We start from the raw sequence: 18,567 nt of genomic DNA, 5'->3' as shown, positions 1-18,567 counted from the left end.
GAGGTATAAGCTTCCCAATGCAGTTACTATTCTGGGGGAACAAAGATAAGTTGAAATCATTAAAATTCATAGAGAAAAATCTCTTTAGAGCCAAAACTGGAACCCCTGAGGAGGAGACACTCTAGCTGGTGTCCAGTCCCACCCACTCACTGTACAAACAGGATGCTAAGTTTAAAGTTCTCACCCATGCTACCCACCCCATTATTGGTAGAGTTTAGTCATGCACACGTAAAGGCAGAGGTAGAAGCTGGGTATCTCCTTTAAGCTTACTTTTTCAGACAGGTCTTTTATGAAACTTAAAACTAACCAATTCAGCTAGCCTGGCTAGCCAGAAATCAGGCGCTAGGATTAGGAATGAGCACCACAGCACAAAGCTTCTGAAAATGGCTTATGTGAGATGGAACTCGGGTCATCACACTGTGTCACAAGCACTTTACAAACGAAACCCCAGCCCCAGTCTAGGTCACTTCTGATACATCCTTTCTCACTCCACACCAGATAGAACCTATTCTAGCTTTTTAAATCATATAACGCAGGGTGCTTCTGAAGATTATGGATGCTGTCTTCTTATCTAGATATTAATTACATGGACTGGTACATTTGCGCACTCCCAGGCCATCGATTTATGACTTTTGTCCTTTTGATGCATATTTAAGCATCCACAAAAACTGCAAGGCATGCTGCTGTCACTTTCCACTGTCCCTAACACCAAGACTGACAAGGAAATTCTTGATATATCAACTTTTCATCGCCCACAGACTAGATAAAGGATCAGCGGCATCCTTTGATTCTGGATTTAATTACAAAAATAGTAGAGAAATTGCTTTGTGGTATGGAAATTATAAAAATCATGGAGAAAAAACACGACAAATGGCAGCTTATTGAGACTTGTAAATACTGAAAACCCAGCAGTAAGGAGGGCTGCAAAGAGAAAGCAAACAGCGAAGAGTAAGAAACTGGAACAGGCAAGACCTGGAGTCAAGAACAAGCTCTATAATTTACTACCCACGTGCCCTAGGAAGGGTACTTCATCCCCAAACTCCACATCAGTCAAGCGTGTGCATCAGTAAAGAAATGCATAGGGATTTATACATAGCCCGCTGCAATGGTCTTCATGGAGCTGAATTCGGTAACTATCATTACCATGTAAGAATGACAGTGCTGCAGTATGAGGCACCCCTCAAAGAGAAGAAAGAGCTGCGTTTCTTTAGGGCTATAACCATCTTTTGTTTAGGGAGCCTCAATGTCTAACACAGTTCCTGAAAGAGACGCTGCTCAGTGACAATGTGATTTAATGAAGCACACATGATTTGAAAGTTAGGAAAATGGTTGTTGAAGACTTCAGACTAAAACAAAGCTGTCGTGGATAGAAGAAATAATTGTAGATTAAATTTCAGAAGGCTGGGGTGTAGCTCAGTTGCTGAAGTGCTTGCTTATCATGCAGGAGGTACAAGGCTCAACTCCCAGCACTTCAAAAGAAACCATGCTGAATGCTTGTAAAGACCTGAATGTCAAGGTGTCTTCCAGTTCAAACCTAGCCTGGGGAGGGTCTTAGAGAACAGACTACTGGATGCGAACAAAGACTTAAAGACAACTGTCTGAGGAGGGGTTTTCTGAGGGGGCGGGGACTGGATGGTTATTTTTGTTGTGTTTTTGAGAAAGGGTCTCCATATGCAACCTAGGTTGGCCTGGAATTTAGGATTATCACTTGTCAGCCTCCTGAGAAATGAGATTTCAAATCTTCACCATAGCACAGCCACCATGGCCAAATTATTTTAAGATTTATGAAAATAACAGTGGCACGAGTCCCTAATACGACCTGGCACTCAGGGGACCCCTAAGGCAATGGTTCTCAACCTTCCTAATGCTTGTGACCCTTTAATAGAGTTCAGCAATCTGTGCTGACCCCAATCATAAAACGGTTTTCATTACTACTTCATAATTGTAATTTTGCTACCATTATGAATCTCATGTAAATATTTTTTGGAGATGGAGGGTTATCAAAGGGATTGGGACCCAGAGGTTGAGAACTGCTGCTCTAAGGTAAGTTCAGGGCTATCCTGGGTTACATAAATCTCTTTCTCAAAACATACAAACAAAAACCTTAAAAACAGAAATAACAACAACAACAAAAAAAAAGTCTAAAGGAGAGAAAATCCTAATTACAAAATAAGATGGAATAAAATTGACAATGTAGCCAAGGGTGAGGGTGGTGATGCTCACCTTCACTCCCAGCACTGAGAGGCTCAGCCAGCTAGCCTGGTCTACACAGGAGTTTCAAGCCCGTCAGAGTTAATGGTGAGACCTTGTCTCATAAACAATAAATAAAATAAAAATCAAACAAACAAACAAACAAACAAAAAAAGCCAGGCATGGTGGCATACACCCTTAATCCCAGCACAGGGTAGGCTGATCTTAGAGTTCAGGACAGTCAGGGCTACACAGAGATAGATAGATAGATAGATAGATAGATAGATAGATAGATAGATAGATAGATAGATAGATAGATAGATAGATAGATCAACAGACAGACAGACAGATCTTACACTACTAGCTGCAGCCCTAAACTGCAAACAATCAAATGCCAAGGAACTAGAATCAATTATAAGACAAATGGAGGTAAAGGGGAAAAGATCCAATTCACATTAATACACTGATGTTTTTGTCTTTGATTATGAAGCAAAAGTAATCTAGGAAGAGGTGAAGGATGGTATCCTTCCCTTGGGTTTGAGTAACTATGATTACTGGGCTGCAGAGATGGCTCAGCAGTTAAGAACACTTGGTATTCTTTCAAAGAACCCAAGTTCAATTGTCAGCACCCATGTTGGGTCGCTCAAGTCCAGGGGCCTCTGGCTTCCCTTGGCACCTGCATTCATGCACACATACCCCTACAGACATACGCTCATCCACATAATTTAAAACATAAGAATAAATCTAAAGAAAGAAGAACCCTCCAATCTCAGGCACACAAATATGAGAGGTAGTTCTCCAAACTGTTGGGAACAAATATTCTTATTGCCACACAAAGAAACATAGGAACAATACAAAAGTAACCCAGCAAGACCCTTTCTTTCTAGGAGGCACACCAAGCAGGAAATTTGGTACATATTTTATTCCCCACAAAGGAGTCTAAAGCCTCTCCCCACTGGCTAGGTAACATCCTCACAGTCTTCCATGTTGGCTGGTTGTAAAAGAACTGAGGCGTCAGAAAGAGGAAAGGGTTCTTCCAGTCTGGGAATGCAGTGGGCCTCCCTTAACAAAGTGTTATCAGGTGAGAAAGATTAAGAACGTCATAAAAAGTTTTACAGTGTAGGGGATGGTAACAGATTTGGGTTTCTTGGCATAGAAGTTTCACAAGCTGGGGGACATTCTGTTAGGCATGGCAAGCTGGCCACCTTTGAGAGAAAAAGTTTCTCACAAAACCTTTTATTCTTTAACCTACACTGGCATTTCGTAAAACCTCCACAGAGATTACACACGAGAGAACAAAATGGGCGGATTCCGAAGAGTGACACATTGGCAGAGATGGGAAAACAAAACAGGGTCTTGGAAAAGGGAGAACAGAAGAGCCAGCTAGGGACAGAGTTCAGCTAGTGGACTGTTGTTTGAGCATGCGCATGAATCCCTGGATTTGATGCCCAGTACCCCGTGAAACCAGGTGTGGTGACACGGACCTGTAATCCCAGCACTCACCAGGAGGAGGCAGAAGAACTAGAAACCCAGGGTCATCTTCAGCCACACAGCAAGCTCAAAGCTAGCCTGGAATACATGAGATCCCGTCTAAGAGAAGTGAGCAAAGCACTTGAGCAAACAAGTTTCACTGTCTCTTCTCTGTGAGCAGCCCTAGACCCTACAGAAACTGGTTTGCTTGCTTGCTAGCTTTTCTGTGCTACATTAGTGCATGCCAGCCAGTCAAGTACTCCACTTCTAAGCTATGTCTAAGACCAGCCCCAGGTCGCATTTTTAATTTTATTTTTATTTTAATCCCCAGTTATAGAATCTTCCTGCTAGTGTCTCTGACTCTTCTATATGATCCAGAACCAATGGTATTTTAGTATCTGCTATAATCCAGTAGACTATTCCGAAAACAGCTCATCAGCTGTTGCTAAAATACCAATCTAAACTCTCCTTTATACCCCACTTACTGTGAGAGTAAGCATGAAGACTTCTTTGTGTCTCTCCTCAAAAATATTTCAATATCACCAACTCTTGAACCCCTCTGTTCACAGGCATGGCTTACGGCTGCCCCTGAGCCACCTCTGAGCAGATTGATGGAGGTGTGCCTGCACTGTGGGCTGCCCACAGCTGTCCCTGTGGGTGTGAAGAGGAACTTAACATGTGTCAGCCACACCAACAGGAACCTGTCATTACTTCCTCTGGTGGGGGATGGTCATGCTAGAAAGAACTGTGGTAGCAGAACTAAAACCACCCACACTCCCTCCATCACAACAACAATAGCACTCTTTCCTGCACTTGATGTCAATGTCCAGATGCAGAACTCATTTTTATAGAACATACTTAAGGTAGATTTGTGTGGGTTGTGTGTTGCTGTGTTGTGTTGTGCACACACACTCGAGCGTATTCTACTGTGTTCTAATGATGTGTCATTTTAAAACTGCCTGAATTACTTTAATGGCTGAAGAAAAATTACATTGAAAAAAAAGGCAATGACTACCCAATAATCCTTTAATGTTAGGTGGATAAGCTGTTTTCAGTTTGCTGGAAGAAGAGGGGTGTTGCGACATTGCCTCTTGTTGCCCAGGATGGCCTTGAACTCCTATATAGCTCAGGCTAGTCTTGAATTCCTAGGGCCCTGTGGTGGGTGAGGGAAGGACTCTGCTATCTGCACATGCATGAATTGTATGTAGCTTTACTGTACTATGGGCTCTAGAGCTCTGGAAAACTGGTCATGGGGGGAACTGAAAGTGTTATGAAGTTCAAGACCACCTGGAAAAGACCACTAGATTCCATTCAGATTATAATTATAAATAATTAATTTATAATTAATTATTAAAATTGCTAGCAGGGCTGCAATCTCTAACCCAAATCAGAGACATGTTGCCCAGAAGCAGGTGAACAAAGGGCTTTGAAAGGCAAAATCTACAAATACTTCACAGCGTGGAATTTACAGGGACGTGAGCAACTGCCTTACTCCACATGCACACAGCAATAAGCAAGTTTACAGAAGCCAGAGCAAGCAGTTAGTCATTTCAAGCAGTCACACCATCCTTGGGAAGGGGCAAGAAGTCAGAGTTGGTGGGAACTTAGCTTTCAGGAATTTAGGCCAGAGTCAAATGGCTACCATGGGCTACCTAGTACAAAGTGGAGTTTTCCTAGGCCATCACAAAGCACTGTCGATTGGTAAAGCATGGATATACTAAGCGATGATCTAATTAAACCTTGGATGAGACACACACATACCAGGGCTTCCGTTCTAAATTAAGGGAAAGAAATGCTGACCACACAGAAGCTAGTCACTCTATCTACAGACAGAGTCTGGACAAATATATTTTAATAAAAATAAAAAGATAAAAGATAGACAAAAACCTATAAAAATTATCATAAGGCATAAGACAGGTGCACAAAAGTCGAAGAGACACTTAAGAATAAACAACTAGGCGGGGTAGGAAGGTGTCTCCACTGTTAAACTGCTTGTCATGTGAGCATGAGGACCTGAGTCAGATCCCCAGTGACCACAGAAAAGCTGGGAATAGCAATGCTCACATCCAGAAATCAGCACTTAGAGGCAGGTCTCTGCAACCCACAGCCAGCTAGCCCAGAGAAACAGTGAACTCCAGATTCACTGAGGAAACATGTCTCAACTAGGAGGAACAGGATCAAGGAGGATAATCCAGCATTGACTTTTGTCTCCTCATGCACTGGCACCTACAAGCATGAATGTACACATCTCCATAAACACATACATACACCATACACACAATAAGTCTAAACTACTGAAAGACCTTGACATGTGCACATGTGCTCTGACAGAAAATCTACAGGAGACAGGTGACTCCTCAGAAAAGTGTAAATTACCAAGCAACTTACAATTAATGAGAAAAGAAGGAAACGCCTACCCATTAGAATGTATTAAGACCAGGTTGAGGGGATGGGGATGGGGGGAACACCTTTAATCCCAGAACTCTCGAGGCAGAGGCAGGCGGATCTCTGTGAGGTTGAGGCCAGCCTCTATCTACAGAGTGAGGTCCAGGACAGCCAGGGCTACACAGAGAAACTATCTCAAAACAAAACAAAAGAATGTACCAAGAAAGAAATTCACAGACTTCACAGTTGAAGTGTACTAAAGACCTAAAATCAGGCAATGCCTATTAAATACATCATCTTGACCCAAACCTACTTTATGAAAGCAGCAGAGCCTTACTGCCCAAACCAGAAATGGAGAGTCCAACAAAACAATCTAATGTGCAAACACCAATCATGAACATGAAGAAAACAACTTACATGGAGTGCTAGCAAATCAAATTGCTACACTGAAATAGTACATAGAGCAAGTCAGGTTTGTTCCAAGAATGAAAGAATGATTTATAGTTCTTCAATTCAGTAATTACATTCATGTAGTCGACATTACATTTCATGGGAAAAGCAATATGTGTAATTATTTATCTCAATATATGTCTTCTATTTTGGTTTTTGAAACCAGGTCTTGCTCTGTAGCCCAGGCTTCTCTTGAATTTTCTCCAATCTTCCTGGCTTTGCTTCCCAAGTGATAGGATTATAGACATTATTCAGCAGTGCTGATCAATAGGTTTCTGATTAAAGACAACAACAAAGAAGCAAAGAAACAAACAAACAGAAACTTGATAAAATTGGTAAAATTGGTAAATAAATAGGGGCTGACCAGGAAGTTAACAAACACAATAAGGCTTTCTTACAGGACCCTTCCAAAAGGCCCATGGCAAACCTCACATTTCATTAAACTTTAGAAGCATCCTCATGAATTCAGGAGCAAGGAAAACTACAGCCAGTGCTACTACTGGTCACTCTGCACCAGCTGTTTCACATGAGGCTAGAAGAGGAAATATGCTTCTTGGCTACAAGCAACACGACAAACTTAAGCCAAAGAGAATTTACTGGAAGAATTTCAGCAACTCCCAAAAGAAATCCAAAGCTAAAGATAGCACGTAAATACTAGGGACCTGCAAATGGCCATCAGAAGAGGGATCTCTGTGATAGGACAGGACCAATTCAGTTGGCCACTCTGCCAAGATCACTGAGTTCCAAGTGTTCTCTACACTAACTCATCACTGAGATGCAAAGGCTTGCAATGAAATACCCATCCGCCACCTAACTGTTATAGAAAGGTTAAGGGTGTGTGTGTGTGTGTGTGTGTGTGTGTGTGTGTGTGTGTGTGTGTGTGTGTATGTTATGGGTGTGTACTCGAATTCATGGAAAACAGAGGAAAGCATCAGACATCCTACTCTATCATGGTCTATCTTACTCCTTCCAGACAGGATCTCCAGCTGATCCTGAAGCTAGGCTAGCAGTCAGCAAGACCCAGCAATCCTGTCTCTCCCAAACCGCCATAGAGTCCAGGTCACAAGCATAGGTAGCTACTCTCGGCTTTTACATAGGTCTGGGGATTTGATCTCAGGTCCTCAGGCTTGTGTATGCAGCTGTCTTACCCACTGAGCCATCTAGTCTCAAGCCCCGAGAGCTTCCTTTTGTGACCACATACTCAGCTTTGTCTTTTAGGGCAGAAGTCTAAAACATGAAAAAGACATATACCTAAGAAGCTGGAGATATGTATGGTCCAGGGGCTAAGAGCACTTATTACTCTTACAGAGGACCTGATTCAGTTTCCAGCACCCTCAATGGATGGCTTAGAAATACCTCTAACTCTAACATAACTCGAGCTCCAAGGAAATCTGACCCAGTGGCCTCTGCAGGCACCTGTACTAATATGTGCACACACGCACATGCATGCATACACACTTAAAAATAATAAAAATAAATATATTTGTAAAAGAGCATATTGCTATAATCTTTGGACCAACCTTCCTGAAACAATATATAAATCCTAAAAGTCATAAAGAAGATCTGTCTATAAAAAAGTAAATAGAGGGCTGGAGAAATGGCTCAGCAGTTAAGAGCACTGACTGCTCTTCCAGAGGTCCTGAGTTCAATTCCCAGCAACCACATGGTGGCTCACAACCATCTGTAACAGGGCCCCATGCCCTCTTCTGGTGCTATCTGGAAATAGCAACAGTGTACTCATACACTAAATAAATTTAAAAAATATAAATAAATAAATAGATATAACCATAATCTTTTTAAAACTTCTACACTAAAAGCTAAAACTTAATGAGAGGAAAACCCTTCAGCACTTACAATGAAAGGTCCATGAAGTATGAAGAAAACAAAACAATCTACGTCCTGACACATAGGCAAAAGATACTAGGCATTTACAGGAATTAAATACAAATGACCAATAAACCAAGGAAGCATACACATTAATAACCATAAAAATGCAAATGAAAATGGCTTTCTATGAAAATGGCCAGATGGTGAGGACTGAAAATAATCACTATTTTTAAAGTTAATAGTAGGTCCTCTAACACACTCCCTGGATGCTTACGTAGGCATTCTCCTGTGACTGCTGTCATTGGCTAATACTAGGTGAAAAGCATGTTTCCCTCCATGTTAATTAGCATTCAATTATCCAAGACATTCTCAAATTTTGGACCCATATACACCCCTAAAATTTAAAGAGGGCATGAATGGGTTGCCAGGATTTGGGGATTAGAGACTACAGAAGGGTAAAGGGGATTTGGAGTAGGAAAATACTTTATATTTTTATCATGACAGTCGTTCTATTACTGTTTTTATCCAAAATCATATAACTTTGTGATTAAAAAAATAGTGAATCTACTTATGGAAAGCATACCTTTAAAAAAATTACTTTTAAAATTCCTTGGCCAGGGGCTACACTCGGTGGGAGAGCATTTAGCTTCCATCTCCAGTAACAACAATGAAGGGCCTAGAGTTTTTTGTTATATTTAGCATTTAGAAACATAAACAGTTTTTAAAGTTTTCACATTTGGATTTTAAAATAATGCATTAAATGTAAAAAATGTGTTCTTTACCAAAATAACTATTATCCAAAGCAAGAAAGTATTTCGTGAGAAAAGGCACATTGCTGTCCAGTTAGGCAAATCTTAATATCTAGCCTCAAAGAGAAATGTATGCTCGGACTTATCAGCTGCCTCAATCATCTCTTACGACACTAAGTCACATGGTCATTGGCAAACTTCGCTGTACGCTCATAAAGGCAAGAAACGATGAATAACCTCTAAGTACATTATGAAAATAATGAATTTTACAGTGCGTGACCAGGAAGTACGTGGAAAGTGAGCCTTTGAATCAGACTTTGAAAACGTCTGATTTAGTCAATACAAGGTACTATCAGATTCTGGATATGGAGCAGTAACAAAACTGTAGTTCTCCTTAATCACAGAAACAGTATCCCATGCAGATGACCTGTTCAACGAGTTACGTAGAAACTCTCAAAAACCTATGAGAGTCAAGGATTTAGAGAATTGGTACTCAGGAAAAGGTAAGACATTCATACCATCCTTAAACTTTCACCCTTCACCTACTGGACAAGAAGAGGCACCAGAGAGCAGAAGGCCGAGAAATGCCCGAACTCAAAGACAGAGACTCAGAAAAATGATGGGAAAGTGGGTAACTTTAAAAGTCAAGCCACATTCAATGTGAGAGACAGGAGAACAAACATTGCTCTTTGATCACATGGTTCACAGAACTCAACGTTGTGAAAATCACATCCCATCCCACACGTTTCACCGATGCTCAACTACAAAAGCCAAGTGACTGTTACCTGTACCACGTCTCGAGTGACTGAGAAAACGCAAAGCCACCCACTCTCCGGGTTTAACACGCTAGCAAGGTGCTAGGTCCCACCTGAGACGCTCTGTTCAGGGGTCTACATCACTTTCCTAAGACTGGGTCTGAGTCGGGTGCCCTGTACTGAGGGGTGGGCCGCAGGGGATCCCGGCGCCCCTGCCTCCGGCAGTGAGGACGCGGAACCGGGAGCGCGTCGGGCCCCTTCACTCACCTGGCCGCTGCTTCAGCGCCATCACCGACACCAGGTAGTGGGCGATGTCAAAAAAGGGAAACATGGACGTGCGGGAGAAGGCCAGAGTCAGATCATCCCACGGGTACTCCATGACGACTACCGACCCCGCCGGCCCCAGCAGCCCCGGCTGCCGGTTCCCCTCCGGCGGCGGGGATGGGGGAGGGGACGGCCGCGCCAGCTCCAGTCCTGCGCGTGCGCCCTGGTGCCTGGGGGCGGGGCCGGGACGAGGGCGGGGCGGGAGCCGGAACGAGAGGCGGGGCCAGCGGATTATACCCTGGCTCTGGTTCTCCTAATAAAGGTATGACATTTTCTGAGTGCTGCAGTCAGTGCCAACTGACCCAAGGGGCGACGCTCAGAGTCAGATTCTGTGTAAACGGGTGCCATTCGTCTTCTACAACGTGAACTAACACGATGTAACTCATTGGTTACTTAGTGAAGATATGAAAAATAAAATGGTAATGCTTTATGCACTGAAACTAGTATTTTTCTAAACCAAGTTTCTCAACAGTAGAACCATTGGCATGTGAACTGAACAATTCTTTTTGGACTGCCCTAGGTATTATAGGGTATTTAAACTTGAGTTTTCCCAGGGGAACCTTTTTTTTTTTTAAGGACAGAATTTCACAAAGCACAAAAAGTATGGATGCCATGCCCAGGCAGTTGGTTACGGAAGACCATTGCAGGGAAATGCATAAGGTATTAAAAGCTAGTCTATAAATGTTAGAAGTTATTATGGCTAGATTACAACCTGAAAAAGAAGTTAGAAAAGAAATGAAAAAAAAAAAAAAAAAAAAAAACCTTCCACAATGAAACCAGGCAGTTTAAGCTCTTGATCAATCGCTACACCGTGCTCAATCTTGTTTATCAAAAGCCCAATCTTTGTGCCGAGTGGTTGATCCAGTGAAGAAGATGAGCGGGTGGCTGAAGTTGCAATCCAGCACCAAAGATTTGTGAGAAGAGACTAGGGAAATCAAAAATATAGTCACTGGTCCAAGACAAAAGGTAGGATTGTAAACGTGGGTCTTAAGGACAAAGACCCAGATGCAAGCGGAGTAAAGTGGATGCAAACCCCACCTGTAAAGACAGCAAACGGAGCCAGGTTTCGGAAAAACAAGAAAAGGAGCAGTCTGCTGAAATTAGTTGCAAAAAGAACTTGAGATTTAAAAAAAAAGTGAGGCTGGGTAGAAAAATAAAAGTAAGTTAGGCACCTTTTTATTTGACATGTCAACAGATCATGCTGTTACTTGGAATAGGTAACACATGAGCTGTTGAGAGAGAACATAGGTGATCGCCGTTTTCTCCTGAATTCAACCTTCACTATTAACCCACTTAGCAAACGTTATTTACATCCATGCTTTGTACCCAGAGTTTTACTGGCTGGAGGCACTGTCCTAAACACCAGACTTAAAATGTAAGAAAATGGTAGCGACTTTCATTTCGTAACCTGTCAAGTAACGCTGGCCTTGATAAAAATACATTTTGATCTGCTTTTCTAAGCAAACACTTTCTATAAAGAAACATTTCTTTTTAGCTTCTGGCACACTTTGTTCGTTATAAAAATAACAGAGTAAGAAACACTCAAGGCTTTATTGGCCCTTCTCATAGATATCGCAGGCTCCCTGACACGTGACTGAGCACATGAGTGTAAAATGTAAGCTTGCTCACCTCTGCCTAGCACCTGAGGACAATGTTTTTAAGATCTAAAAGAAATGAATTAGTAAGATCACAAAAAAGAACACATAAATGTTCTCTCCAGACTTTGTATGTGCCTATTATATTTGCTTCTGGTCACTACATAGACTACTTGGTCTACTGAAATGCTGTGCAGTTGAGGAAAACAGGAATGGACGGAGGGAAGACTTAGAAGGAGAAAGAAAAGAGGGATATGGACAGTTCATCTGGGACTATTCAGACTTTTCCTGACATCCTGAAAGTGATTTACAAAAGTTGCTTATAAAATAAATCCAAGGTATACGTCTTAGAAAACAAAGCTGGGCTAATCAGATTATATCTAAGGATCTTTTTTTTTTTTTTTTTTTTTTTTTTTCTTTTTTTTTTTTTTTTTTTTCGAGCTGGGGATCGAACCCAGGGCCTTGATTCCTAGGCAAGCGCTAAATCCCAACCCCATATCTAAGGATCTTTGACTCTCCAGTTCTTTAATGTTTTATTGGGTTTTTGGTTTTGGTTTTGGTTGTTTTTTGTTTGTTTGTTTGTTTTTGAGAAACATGTGAAACTAGTATTTTTCTAAACCAAGTTTCTCAACAGTAGAACCATTGGCATTTGAACTGAACAATTCTTTTTGGACTGCCCTAAGTATTATAGGATATTTAATAGTATCCCTTGTGCATGCACACACACACACACACACACACACACACACCAGTTGTAATGATCAAAAATATCTCCAGTTATTTCGAAATGTTCCCAGCATGGGGAGGATTACAAAATCATGCCCAGCCCAGAGCTATGCTGGTGAATGAATAAAGGAAAGTGCCTCTATTAATACAAGCACTGGGACCATGCCATAAAGTTAGCCAGAAGGTTAATTCCGGAACTACTCTCATAGCCCATGTTAGTCTCTGCTTGTTCATGTCTCTCCCTGGCTCAAAGTCTTAAATACTCAGCTTCACAGAAGGCGTTTCCTTTCCTTCCTAGCCACCGAGTGGCATGCCTTTAACTTTGACAAGTCCATTATAATAACTGTCTTAAGAACCATGACGAGTGCAAGAAAAACCAGTTTCATTTTAAAGGGGACGGTTGCACTTTTAAACTTTAGTATTCTGGATAGGCTTTTTTGTCTAAAGTTATTTTCCTAAATTAATCTCACTTATTTACCGGAGCTTATGTATATGTGATTCGGTATTCACATGCAGGTCAGAGGCAAAACTCCATGGAAGTCAATTCTCTCCTCCTACAGTGTGGGTCTCCCAGGTTTCAAACTCGGATCCTCAGGCTTGGTGGCAGATGTCTTTATCCACTTGAGCCTGGCCTAATATAATATTAATAGCCTATTAATAGTCATTTAATAGCTTCTCAGAATCAAATTATATTACAATAAGATGTGACGTATAAAACACATGGACTTTTATTTAACCTTTTTTGGGGGAAGGGGTGGGGAGACAGAGTTTTTCTGTGTAGCCCCGGCTGTCCTGGAACTCACTCTGTAAGCCAGGCTGGCTTTGAACCTGCCTCTGCCTCCCAAGTGATAGGATTAAAGGCATGCACCACTACTGCCTGACTTGAATCTAACCTGTTTAATGTTCAGAATTATAAAGGAGGGTTAACTAGAGAATGCTGGTCTCAGTCAAAATACCAACCAAATCCAATCAGCGCAATGTAACTGCCTCATGAGGTTTCTGTGATTAAGTCAGTCTGAGAATCCACTTAACTCTACTCAGTAGGTATTTGGTAATAACACCTTTGATGTTGGATCTGGGAAAATACGACCTTGCCCCTTATTTCTTACACTTGAAATGAAAATCTTTTTCTCTAAGTATCAGTATCATTCACACTTCCAGTAAATATAAAACTATTGCACTGAAAACACCCTCCAAGTGCAAACTTACCTAAATAAAAACCTAATGTCACCAAAGGAAGTGTCTACTGGTCAGCAACGCTAAACTGCCGGTCGCCAGTGTGGGAGCTGCCAGTTCTCTGTGGCTCACAGCATCTGGGGCAATCTGTCACTGGTCAAGACTGATAGGAAAGTGGACCGAAAAACTTGAAGAAAATAAAAATATTTGGGGGCCCAAAAGATCGCTCAGTTAGTGAAAGTCCTTGCTACACAAATCTGATGACCTGAGTTTAATACTCAGAACACACAGTGACAGAATCAACAGCCACAGAAGTTGTCCTCTAACCATCACCTGACTGCCTTAGCAAGCATGTGCCTGTGTGTGCATGCCCCCACATATGACGATGATGACAGTGACATGGTGGTGGTGGTGGTAGTTTGAATGAAAATGTCTCCCATAGGCTTACAGGATGTGGAACTATTAGGAGGTATGTCCTTGTCAAACTAGGTGTGTTGCCTTGTTCTGGGAAGTTCTGGGGTTTAAGGTTTCTTATGCTCAAGTCCAGGCCCCGTGTTGCTTTCTCTGCCTGCTGCCTGTGGATTCAGATGTAGAACTCTCAGCGACCTCTCCAGCACCATGCCTGCCTGCATGCTGCCATGCTTCCCGCCACAATGATAATGGACTAAACCTCTGGAACTGTAAGCCAGCCCCAGCTAAATGTTTTTGCCATGGTCATGGTGTCTTCATAGCAACAGAACTTTGACTAAGACTAATAATAACAAGTGATAATAATAGTAATAATAATAATAAATGATGGTATGATACAAAAAATAAAGTAAAAAATCTTAAGAAATTTCCAGTACAAATAGTAAGTCATTCTGGGACGCTTAAGCAAGGTGAGGAAGTCACTGGACCCTGAAAAGGAATTTTAATTCAGCAACATGGGTGCTGTGGCAAGGGATCCCATCCAAGGTCTGTGTGATCCAGCTGGCATGGTACACCTTTAATCCCTCTGGCTGGAACACAGACATGCCCTTAGTGTGCACCTTAAATCCCAAACAATGAAAGTAAGGTTAGTTTATAGAAGGAAGAAGCCATGTTTGAAAGTGACACATCAGAAAAGATTGCCCAACTCTCATGAGAACAGCACAAGAAAGAGAGGACTTCAGAGAGCAATTTTGGGGGTCAGGAGGTGCAGTTTTAAAGACAGCGTTTCCAGAGAGAACAAGCTAGACACAGGTGAAGACATAAGGAGCCAGAGAAGGAGCCACTGGCTTCAGTGAGAAGCCAGTTTGAATCCATCAGTTTGGACAGGAGTTTTGAGCCAAAAGAACTGAGTTGGAACAGCCAGAGGTCAGAAAGAGCTAGAAAGGGTGAGTTTATTCAGCAGTAAGCCTCTGAGACGACAATTACATGTGGCAAATAAATGTCCCTTTTACAGAATCCTATGAAAATTAAGACAAGTTGAACATCAGGCTCAAGAAAAAGGAAAAAAAATGGGGGAGGACATTTCTGGGCCCTACAACAACAGAGGGTTAGAGCATTCTCTTAGTTACTGACTGTACTCAGTGCCAGCATCCCTCGGCTTGCACTCCTCTCCCCTCACTCAACATTGCTAGGAGACTTAGCCTGCCTGACATAGAGAATATATCTTCTCCTGGTTAATAGCTCTTGGCAGGAGGCTGGATCAGCTGGTTCAGATGTGAGACAGCTGTAGTAGCTAAAGCAATCTCTCGAAGACATATATATCTCCTCATATTCTCTCTCTCTCTCCCTCCCTCTCTCTCTCTCCTTCCCTCCCTCCCTCCCTCCCTCTGGGATACAACATCTCACATAGCAGAAACTGGCCTTGAAAACTCGTTCTGTAGCTGAGGATAGTCTCGAAGTTCTAATCGTGACATTCTGTTTTCTGTGGTGTTAGGTATCAAACCCAGCTTTGGTGCATGGTAACAAGCGCTCTACTAAGTAAATTTCAACCCCATCATAGATTATCATTTTCCTCAAGCCATTTATTTTAGACTAGTGCTAAGAGGAAAGTTGCAAAGGCCATCAATAACCAACTAGAAATTTTTATCGTGGTACCATCGGTTCCTCTTATGTACAATGTAAGGACTGTTTTTTCTCCTGTTATACAAAGCTCAAATACTACTATGGGTTTCCTTTCCTGAGTGATACTGTGGTGGTCATCCTATCCTTTAACAGTATCCAGCAGAAACCATCACTTTCTCCTCATTTAAGATACTAAAGAATGCCGGGTGGTGATGGCGCATTACCTTTTTATTTTTTTAACTTTTGACTTACTTTACATCCTGCTCACTGCCCACCTCCAAGTTGCCCCTTCCCACAATCTTTCCCCCTTCCCTCTTCCCTTTCTCCTCTGAGCGAGTGGGGCTCCCATAGGTATCCTGCCTGGCACACCACACACACACACACACACACACACACACTGTCCTTCAAGTCTCTGCAAGGCTAGGCGCCTAGGCCCTTTCATTCACACTGGGGCCAGACAAGGCAACCCAGCTAGAAGAACATACCCCACATATAGGCAACAGCATTTGGGACAGCCCCTACTCCAGTTGTTCAGAACCCACACGAAGACCAAGCTGCACATTGGCTACATATGTGCAGGGAGGCCTAGGTCCAGCCCGTGTGTGCTTATTGGTTGATGGTTCAGTTTCTGAGAGCCTCAAGGGTTCTGGTTAGTTGACACTATTGGTGTTTCTATGGAGCTCCTATCCCCTCTGTGGCCTGCAATCCTTCCTTGTACTCTTCCATAGCAGTCACCAAGCTCTATCCATTGTTTGGCTGTGGCTGTCTCCATCTGTCTGAGTCAGCTGCTCTGAGCCTCTCAGAGGACAGCCATGCCAGACTCCTGTCTGCAAGCAGAACAGAGTATCATTAACAAAAACAAAACAAAAAGAGAAAATATGAAAGAGAAAGTCCATTACAGTTAAAAGTATCAATGTTCCACGCAATTCAGAACCTCTCCTCCTCCATCAGCTCAGGCGTACCTCTCCAGGATAATCGATGGGAGACGGACATGTGGTGACTCAGTCTCCCAGCTTCTCCTCCATCTTCTGTTCCTCTATGGTCAGGACACTCAGTGGGCAGAGGGAGAGCCCAGTTAGAAAAAAGCAGTAAGACTTCCTAGCTGGCAAGTGTTTGCTACAGGTTTGGTTTGGGTTCTTCTCTGCGTCTAGATTTCCATTGTTGATGGCTTTCAGTAGGGAGGGCCCCAGGCTAACTCATTCACAGGTACATTTGCATGTTTGCTGTCAATGCCATAGACCTCCACACACCGAAGTTTCTTGACATCTACAGTTATAGTAGATATCATGTCTTCCATACATGATGAGTCCAACATGTGTATCCTTCTCATATTAAATTAAAAATTAAATGTGTCTCATTGAACCTTTCAATAAGAGCTCATTTATTAAAATATTGGCAAATAAAATGAAAGGGGAATTCTGTTACCAGCTTCTGAAGCAAAGTGAAGAAGAACGAAGAGGAAATACTGAGAGTTTCGACCCTTAAGATTTGCTTCAAAGCTGCAAGAGTCAAAAGCCAATGGTAACAACGGAAGGAGGAAAAAGTAGATCATCGGGAGGGACAAATGAAATCTCCCTGATAAGACGGACCTGTGCCCTTGTCACGATCCGCCCTCAGCCTTGAGCAGCCAACTCGTGACCATGAGGGGGGAAAAGCAGATAACCAACTGTATCAGTTATGCCTCTGACTCCCTGCTGTGTGAGATAAAATAGTCCTTTATCTGTTTAAAGACAGTCTGGATTGGAAGGGGAAGGAGGGCAGAGCACATGTTCCCTCATAGAGAACTAGGAAAGCAAGCGTTCTTTCCTCTGAATTTCCTTCCACGCACCTCTCTAAGCTTTTCCATGGCTTAGACTGTTGGTCATGAAGATCCCAGGGCCTGTTGTTAATGTATACTCACAAAAAGGCTCGTAGACTATCTAGCCTCTCGTTTTAGAATGAGGAAGTAATATCTTTCTGCGGGTTCTAAGGAGAATGCTCGCTATTAATTAACTAGCTAATGAGTTAATGACAGAAAAGGTTGGAGGAAAACCCATGCATAGGAGTCGAGATGGGTGACACCATGAGATGCCTCTAAGTTGTGTAGGTGTTTTGGAAACCCAACACACCAGCAACATGGACAAATTGAGTACTAGATGCTCAGACAAATTAAAAAATAAACTACATCGGAATTGATAAAGGTGTTGATAATAGGCAATTCCTCCAGCAAACGGAGAAGTATGTTGCTGGGCTTCAGCCCCTGCTTTCCTTTTTGTTCTGTTTTTTGAGACAGGGGATCACTATGAAGATCAGTCTAGCCGGAAACTCACTGAGACACAACTGCCTCTTCCTCCTGAGTGCTGTGATGCAAGGCATGCACCATCAGCACCTACCATAACTGCCTCCTGAGAGGCTTCATCCAGCAGCAGATGGAGGCACATGAAGACCCACAGCCGAACATCAGGAGGAGCTCAGGGAGTCTTGTGGAAGAGTGGGAGATAGAAGTGAGTGAGCTGGGAGGGTCGAGGATGCTACAAGAAAACCTACAGAGCCAACTAACCTAGGGCCGTGGGGGCTCACAGAGACTGAAGCACCAACCAAAGAGCATGCAAGGACTGGACCTAGTCCCCACCACCCACCACACACACACACACACACACACACACACACACACACACACACACACACACACACACACACATATGTAGCAGATGTGCAGCTTGGTCTTTATGTGTGTCCCCTAACGATTGGAGCAGAAGCTGTTCCTGCCATTGGATCCCCTTCCCCTAACTGGACTGCCTGGTTGGGCTTCAGTGGAAGAGGATATGCTTATTCCTGCTGGGACTAGATATCCCAAAGTGAAATGATACCTAAGGGGGGGCTTGCCCTGCTCTGAGAAGGGGAAAGGGT

General features: G+C 42.7%; 1 protein-coding gene across 1 annotated transcript in view; it reads right to left on the bottom strand.

The window, feature by feature from the left end:
• The window catches only part of Tmem38b (transmembrane protein 38B), a 35,389-nt gene extending 25,090 nt beyond the window's left edge, over positions 1-10,299 (bottom strand). Inside the window, exon 1 of the mRNA XM_032904026.1 lies at positions 10,094-10,299. Coding sequence (XP_032759917.1) covers positions 10,094-10,205 — 112 coding nt within the window. The 5' untranslated portion in view covers positions 10,206-10,299. The remainder of the gene's footprint in view (positions 1-10,093) is intronic.
• Positions 10,300-18,567: the final 8,268 nt, after the last annotated feature.

The sequence above is a fragment of the Rattus rattus genome, chromosome 1 (genome assembly GCF_011064425.1).
Source record: "Rattus rattus isolate New Zealand chromosome 1, Rrattus_CSIRO_v1, whole genome shotgun sequence".
Lineage (NCBI taxonomy): Eukaryota > Metazoa > Chordata > Mammalia > Rodentia > Muridae > Rattus > Rattus rattus.
The sequence above is the reverse complement of the archived record's forward strand: the minus strand, read 5'-3'. Positions and strand labels throughout refer to the sequence as shown.